We start from the raw sequence: 8,443 nt of genomic DNA, 5'->3' as shown, positions 1-8,443 counted from the left end.
AGTAAATCACATAACGTGGTGTAACTATACTATAGTATAACCTAACTACACTACCACTAGTAAATATAGCCCTAGTAATCACCCTCTCCTAGTATATATACCGTTTAAATAAGATTATTCTTATTCTACTTTCCAAGATATTCTATCTTCTCTATTATGTCTACCCTAAGACGTATACAATTAAATGAAATAGTATAGTAAGCCTTAGAGAATATATATTTAGCCTTATCTAATATAGGTAGGATAGAGAGTATATTAATAGCTATTTTATATAGCTGTAGATATTCTATCTATTATTCCTCTCTAGCCTACTATAAAAGTAAACTTACTACTATCTTATATAGGTTTCTATTAATAAACTTCTCTAGCTTATCTTTATAGTTATATATCTTTAAAATACTACGTCACACCTTGCACAGGGGCCAATGGTGCAAGGCGTACAATCAGCCGAAGGCTGCGAGTCTATGGGCCTCTCTCAGCGTCTAGGTAGTCAAATAGTCACAGTACAATCGAAAATCTACGACTAGGCATTCATCGGATTATTTACTTCGAAACATTTGTGCTTGCTGCGTTGGTGCCGAGTGGAGGGTTGCAGGGTGGTGGTGTGTTCTATACGAATTGCTGGTCAGAACCTGCCGCTTTCGCAGTTGCTGATCCCTCATTTTCATCTTGATTCCCTCCGGTGGTGACACATACGTAAGATGATTGCGGTCAAATGGTGCATCCAGCATCAAGCCCTGCAATGTTTTCACACGAGATACGGCTATGTAGCTCAACCCAGTTTGAAAGTCACGGCAGGACAGATCCTTCACAATCATGTCTTCCGTGATACTCTGCGACTTGTGAACCGTAATGGCGTAACACACAATCAAGGGTAATTGCGTGCGAGTGCAGAGTGTCGTTCCAATCAAGAAGTCTCTGCCGACCGGCAGAATCGGGACAATCTTTCTGCCATCCGTGGTAGTCAGGAATGCCGGTCCGGTGTATTTGTCAAACTCCATCATGATGGCACACGGCTGGTCCTGAGTGGGATTGGCTCCAGGAGCCCAGGCTATGTCATACTGTCACAGTATAAGGACCCTTCTGCCTACTACAACACTGTTGCCTACTGCAACATGGCTGCCTATTAGTCAACTATATCTAGAGGCCATTAGGCCCATCTTCTAGATAGAAAATCAAGTACTACACGCTGTCTTTAAATGCACCTCCCTGACCAATTCCGACTGTGACATCGATACTACCTTCCGAACTGTCAACCTCGTCCACCTCCACTAAACATGCATCAGGCGGGTTTCCCAACTATGAGGCATGGACGGCTGACAGATTCGAGAGGTTTCCAGGCTTCACAACATGTCATGACCCTTCTCGGGAGCGGACATGGTGGTGGCAATTTGGGTTAAAAATGAAGGACCACAGCGCTCGGCCTTACAAGATCATGTGGATCTGCGAGGGATGCTTCCTTCGCAAGAAGATAAACGCTAGACATTATACCTTCATCGCCTCCACTGGCGGGAGCATTGTCCGACACCTGAGAAAGGAGCACAAGGTCGGGGTTTGTAAAATCTCTTCCCGCACTCTCGGGCATGAAGTTAAGGGTTGTGCTTCATCGTTTCAGACCCGGTAGGTATGCCTACCCACATGATCTGTCGCGTACTCATTGTACTTGGGCGCCCAGTGTCCCGCTTCTCCTGAGTCCCTGGCATCCCTGGCCGGTCACCACGGCTGTCAGCACCTTGGCGCGAGAAGGGACCACCCATGGGCTTGAGATCTCGGAGCTGGGCCACAAAAGACTGAAGATGCGGATTAGTCGGCAGCTTCCCGACTTTGTGGCTCGCCAGTTTCTCACAAAGGGCGTCGCGGTGGTTATTTGTCATTCCGCTCACAGTTGTCTGGGTCAAACTGATAACAACGACGAGTACACCATAGGGGCCACAGCTTTGAAGCACCATACGGAGAAAGTCGTAGAATTTCTAGCGTTTCTGCATGTTTGGAGAACGCAGCTAGTTGGGAGGACCTATCTCAGCCGGCAACGCTTTCAAGACCCCTAGCGCGTGTGATACCTTTCTCTGTTCGCGCACAGTGAGGAGCTGGCACGATTTCAAACGCCTGGACGTAACGTCAATAAGGGACCATGCTCCATCGACAGTGAGAGGTATCGCAAGTGGACGATGACGTTTATCGGTAGCCTTCGCTGAGCTGGGGAGTGTTTCTATGAGCAAGCCAGGACCTGAAAGAAGGGATGAACAAAAAAAGGGTCAAGGCAGGTGGCAAGAAGAGGGCGATCAGTGCAATGGTAAGATCGGGTTAATTGGGGGTCAAAACAGTGCTGAAGCAAGGAAAGAACGGAGGTCTTTGAAGGTAATGATGGAGGTAACTGTAGGGAATAATGGAGGCAAATGCATGATGATGATGATGATGATGATGATGATTTATTAATGTGTGCGCCATATGACTTTTTGGAGGAGGCCGCGGTCAAGAATGTAGTTGTGGTTTATGAGCCGACGCTGGAAGCGTTCCGCTCGGTGGTTGATATCATCTATGGCGTTGATACGCCGCGCGGGAAACTGCCTGTTGTAGAGAAGAAAGCCTAGAGTAAACCACTGTACAAAATACATTTGTTGAATTCATGGTCTTTGTCTACCACATTGCGTCGCCCATCTCGAAACCGCCAAAGTTGAAACCTCCAGAATCACAGCTGAAATCCATGGCCAGCAGTACGTCCAAGTCAAAATCCATCCCCGCCTCGGCGCCTACGCTGCTCAACGACAGCCTCTCAACAATACTCTCGAGATAGCCCTGCACGTCCGCCAGCTTCTCGGCTACTGCGTTGCTCAGCGCCTGCGCGGGGCTCTCCCGGCGCTCCGTGGCGCGAAGCTGCGCAATGATAAACGATGTTAGTCTAAATGTGTTGCACCGTGGGCTGCCATGCTCGATGCGGCGCAGGAACTCGTCCCGGATGCGCTCGAGGGCGGCAAATATGGGCCGTCTCGCGGCGTGCGCGATCCGGCCGGCGGGACCACTGCCCTGGCTGTCATCCTCGGACAGCTGTAGGCGGAGCTCGAGGCCAAGCATGGTGACGGTCTCTAGAGAGAGTGAAGCCCGCATGGTGCCGGTGGTGTTGAGGAAGAGCTGGGAGAGGCGGCGGAGATTCACGTCGGCAGAGGACGTGTGCGAGGTGTACGAGGCAATGACCATAGCGGCGTCGAAGCAAGCCTTGCGGGAGAGGAAGAAACTTGACTTGTCGGGCTGTTAGAGTAGGAACTGGCGATGGATGCGAAGGATGTGTAGTCGTATATAGATGTTAAGAAAACTGTGGTGGAAGCTGCTGATAAGCGGTAATATGGAATAGGTGTCAAAGAATTGCGATACTTCTATGTAGGCGGCTTTAAGTGTATTAGCGATACGAATAATGTCTGAATAGATGAGGTCACAGCTATAATGAAGACTTTGCACTGCTTGAAGTCGAGCGGGAAAACTCTTATAGAGGAGCCGCTATAAGGATGCGTTTATAAGGTCCCCGTCTAGCTTACTAATAGTCATATTTTCTATAGTAGAAGTTATATCCTTATTATTAATGTTCTCTGGCGTCTTAGTATCGCACGCCTTAATTTCCATATAAACTTATATTAAGCTATCTATCGCTAATAAAAGACACAGCTCTAGTACGGTTGCCTATATATAATAATAACTTTTTACTAAGTCATAATAGGTCTGTTTCTTAGAGAGTAAGTCAGGCTTAAAGCTATAAGGTAGCACGTTAAGTAGTATTATAGGCGTTTATTAAGAGTAGAACTTTTAATAGTAAAACTATTATTTAGATTAATTAATAGAGATCTAAACTACCTAACTACTAGGATACTTCTTTCTTAAGTACCTATCTACCTTTCTATTATATTCCTTAGATTACTTAGATTACTAGTAATCCTAAGTAATCTATTATTATAGATACTACCTTATATTACTACTAACTTACTATAATCCACAGTAATCTAGTTATATAACCTAGTATCCTAATTAGGCGACCTATAGGCGCCTATAGGGCCGCTGCCTTAGGCCGCTTCTACGCCCACTTCTGTTCATTCTTAGTTCGTAACACTATAGCTAACGTTATATATACGTCTATAGTGGCGATATAGACGGGAAGTAGCTTAGGTTATAGTGGAGGCCGATTGAAAACGCTATCTATAGTAACGAGCCGGAGCTAATCCACACTCGTCTAACAGCTATTATTTATCTTGTTAGCTATAGAAGACAGGCCACCTATATACCACTAAGGTTAAATGTCGATTTCTCTATCAGCCTAGTCAGCCACTACTATATAGTGTAGGTCCACGTCCTAACTTGCCTATCTATAAGCGCACACTCCCTAGTATCCTTACTAAGAGTTAAGCTAAGCGCTAGAATAAGTACTAGCCTTATCTTTAACAATATACTACTCGCTACTTAGTCCTGCTAGAAAGCTTTATACTCTTTGTTGCAGCCACCAGCTGCAGTCACTGAATGCAGGGCTCCCATTGGCCCAAATCCACGATAGACCCACTTATTAGCTAGCCTAGATCTTCCACTGCAGATAGCGATCACTTCACCAAATCAAGCAGCTTTCAACCACCACCACCAGACCCTCGCGATATATATCGTATAAATCGAATCCCTTATAATTCTAACACTAATTAGTAGTTATAAAACCATAGACAGATAGGATTTATTAGAAGAGACGGACTTTTATTTAAATATAAAACACACCCCGTGCTAATAAACGAGTTAACTTAATAGGTCTAGCTATAAACACACTACTCCCCTAAAAAGCCTCCTTAAATACGACCTCTTTCTAATAAAGATCTAGTGCTTTGCTACTAATTCCTAAAGGATCTAATCGTCTCGCTCTATCATGAGAAACCGAATTACTATTACTATTATAGCCTCTCCTCCTTCTAATCCCTTAGAAAACATAGAGTTAGAAGATTACAGTCTTCCTAAATTCCCACTATACCTTATTAAGTACTAGAAATATATCTTAGATAACTAGTAAAAGGTGTTATTATTAAAGATTAATCTAGGCAATACTCCCCCTATTTATCTTAATAACACTATTATTAATTTTATTAGCCTAAATAAAGATATAGACCTAAAAGGCCTGTTTCTATACTTTATTAAAGATTTCGCCCTTTAGACCTAAGTAACCTTCACTAAAGCCTTATTATAAGTCGTCTACTAGTTTAGAGACTAGCTTTACGAACACGGGATCTAGATAATTAGATAATAAAGATACTCTATTACTAAAACTCTATTTAAGCTTCGTTAATATAAGAGAATCCTAGATTAGGAGCTAAACAAATAACTACTTAGAGTCCTCTTTAAGTGAAGAACTACTAAGGCCGCCACTAATAGTAAAGGCACACTAACCGCCTAACAGCAATACTTCCAGTCTTTAGCGCCTAATTAAGTCCTAATTATTAATATTCCCTAGAAGCTTAAGTAGCTTATAAAGAGCTATTTAAAATATAAAAAGTATATAGATAAGAGAGACGAGTTTATTTAGCTTAAGCTTAATATTTTCCGCGATAAATACGATCACCTTAAGGTTCTATTAACAGTATAAACGTGTACTCTCCTAGTTATACTTATAGGTGCTGCTATTAAGTATTACGTGATATAGCTTTCCTCTCTTAAAATTAACTATAATAGCCTTATTTATAGGCTAGAATAACACTTTAAGTCACTAATTATAATAGAGGGGTACTGTGTAAAGTGGTATACTCTTAACCTCTATAAAACGATAAATAAGAACCCTAAGAAGCCTCTAACTAAGTGTATTAATCTCTTAGTTAACTAGATCTAAAAGCTCTATTACGGCCTTAACTAAGAGAAAAGTAACAGTAATAGTAAGAAAAGAGACGTCCTATATAGCGCTATTCTTAATATTAAAAGATACTTAATAGTACTACTTAAGTTAGATCTAACATTTAACAGACTTGCCGCTAAACTTAAGTAGGCAGCTAACCTATATAAGAGGAATAAGGCGGCTAGGCAACTAAGCGTCTTTATCACCAACTAAGAGTATTATTACTAACTAGCTTATAATAGACGCTACTAGCTGGCCTCTTCTAGCACCTTAGGCGCCTCTAGTAACTTTAGAAACTATATAAAGAAGTGTTATATATACGGAAAGCCTAGCTGTTAGTTAACTAGGCACACTAATATAAAGCGTACTACCTCTCGTAATGCCTGGTTTAAAAAGAAGAACCATAGGTCGGCACTAATAGAGAGGAGATTCTAGTCTTTCCTAACTAAGTATAAAAGCAAAGATATACTTCCTAATAAGGATAATAACCTACTAGAGTAGATATATTCTGCTAATCTCTTTAAGAGTAATAAGGAACTAGAGATAGAAGCTAAGAACTTCTTCGCGTTATTAATAACTGTAACTAATAACTTCCTCACAGCTAACACGCCAGTACTACATAAAGTTACTACCTTCCTTACTAATAAGGCTACTTAATACGCGATATTAGTAGGCACACCTAAAGAAATTATCTTAAAAGATCTCTTTATACTTAATAACATCTATATCTCCGCCTTAAGATATTACGAACAGGTCTTCTAAGGCATTATACCTAATATAGGCGCTGCTAGATCTTTAACAGCAGGGATACCTTAAGTTAAAGCACTACTAAAAATTATACCGTATCTTTAGATTAAAGATATACTAGCGTCTATTATTAACTTTAGTACTAGCTCTATAAGCTCTGCTAGCCGTATCTATGTGCTAATAAGCTTCAGGACTATCACCTTTAGTATTGTAATAATACTAACACCTTTCCTATTCTCTATAACTAATATAGATAATATAAGAGTAAAACTTAATAACCTAGAGAATATACTAATTTAGGGCGATAAGTAGGTGCTAGTTATTAGATAATAGGGTTATCCTTAGTAGTATATTAATACCACTAAGAATATAGCTTTTATGCTCTCTAAGACCTAGCTCTAATAACTATATCACCACTTTAGCTACCCTTCTATTAAGCGACTTAGCTAAATTCTTAAATAAGCTAATAAAGAATTTAACACTAGCTTACTTAAAAGGCTTAATAAAGTCTACTATTATTACTAAATAAATATAAAGGCACTAAGTAGGTTTAAGTTCTCCCTAAAAGATAATCTTAAGTTTAACTTTAAAGTTATTATAGATATCTTTTATATCTAAGGCCGCCTAGTTCTCTATATAGTTAACTCTACTATAGCCTTCTAGGCAGCCTAATTCCTTAAAGCTACTAGCTAAAAGGCTTATAATATCTTTAACGCTATTAAGGAATACTAGATAGATACCTATATTAGCCCGCTAGACTATATTGTTTATAATACTAGTAGAAACTTTACCTCTATTAAATTTAAGGAATATATAAAGTCTCTAAATATCTAGACTTATAAGGTCCCTGTTAAGGCTTATAATAGTATTAGAAAGGTCGAAAAATATCACGTAGTTCTCCGCTATGCTTATAAAATTCTTAATAAGGAGACAGGTAATAATATAACTTCTAACTAGAAGTTATAAGTGGCTATTAAAGCTGTTAATAATACTACTAGACCTAACGGAATTATGTTAATACTGTTAGTCTTTAGAGTATACCCTTACTTAACTAATAACTCTCCGCTAAATACTTTTATTACTCGCCGCGCTAAAGCTATCTAAGAGGTAACTAATAAAGTTAGGAAGCTTCTTACTAAGTGGCAGATTAGGGATACCCTTAATATAAGGAATAGCCTAATTACCTCTTACCTTTATACTCTTCCTTTATAGTTAGATATATATATATTCTAAGAAAAAGGAGGTTAGTAGGGACTATATAAACTTCTTATTATAAAAGGCAAGACCTACACCCTAGATATGCCTTATAGCCTAGCTAACTTCTAAACAACTATAGTTAAACTATACCTCTAAGAAGGAGATCTTACTAAAAAGGCTCCTATTACTACTAATAAGGAAACTAGTAAGAATGCTAATATTATTAAAGGGGAGGTAAGAGAAGCATAGCCGCTAATAGCACCACTATCTCCATAAAGATCGACTTAAGCTAACCGTAGTAAGAATAAGCATAATAAGACATTAATAACATTTAAAGCCTCCACTTTAGCTGACTTCCTAGAAGAAGCCTTTTTTAGTAAAGAGCTTAATAAGTTCCTTAAAGTAATATCTATAAATAAGGTCTTCTTTAACGAAGCTTTCCTTACTATAAAGGAGTAGGTTGACTAAAAGCTAGCTATTAAGCTCTAAAAGAAAGGCGTTATAACTACTCTAGGTTAGCTATTTAAGGAGTCTAACCTTAAAGAGATAAAGTAGTTACTAAATAGGGACGTCTTCTAATTTAAAGTTTATAATAAGAAGAAGTATAGTAACTATCGCCTCTTTAAGGCATAAATAGTTTAAGAAGTTAAAGAGAAG

At 39.6% G+C, this 8,443-nt stretch overlaps 1 protein-coding gene across 1 annotated transcript; it reads right to left on the bottom strand.

The window, feature by feature from the left end:
• Positions 1-2,637: 2,637 nt before the first annotated feature.
• On the bottom strand, positions 2,638-3,195 carry LMH87_004914 (uncharacterized protein; the record flags this gene model as incomplete). Its single annotated transcript, XM_056202540.1, has 1 exon — positions 2,638-3,195. One exon carries the CDS (start codon positions 3,193-3,195, stop codon positions 2,638-2,640), a length of 558 nt encoding a protein of 185 aa, XP_056058085.1.
• Between the last annotated feature and the right edge of the window lie 5,248 nt (positions 3,196-8,443).

This window comes from Akanthomyces muscarius, chromosome 1 (assembly GCF_028009165.1).
Source record: "Akanthomyces muscarius strain Ve6 chromosome 1, whole genome shotgun sequence".
Classification (NCBI taxonomy): Eukaryota; Fungi; Ascomycota; class Sordariomycetes; order Hypocreales; family Cordycipitaceae; genus Akanthomyces; species Akanthomyces muscarius.
This window is presented reverse-complemented; position numbering and strand designations above follow the sequence as displayed.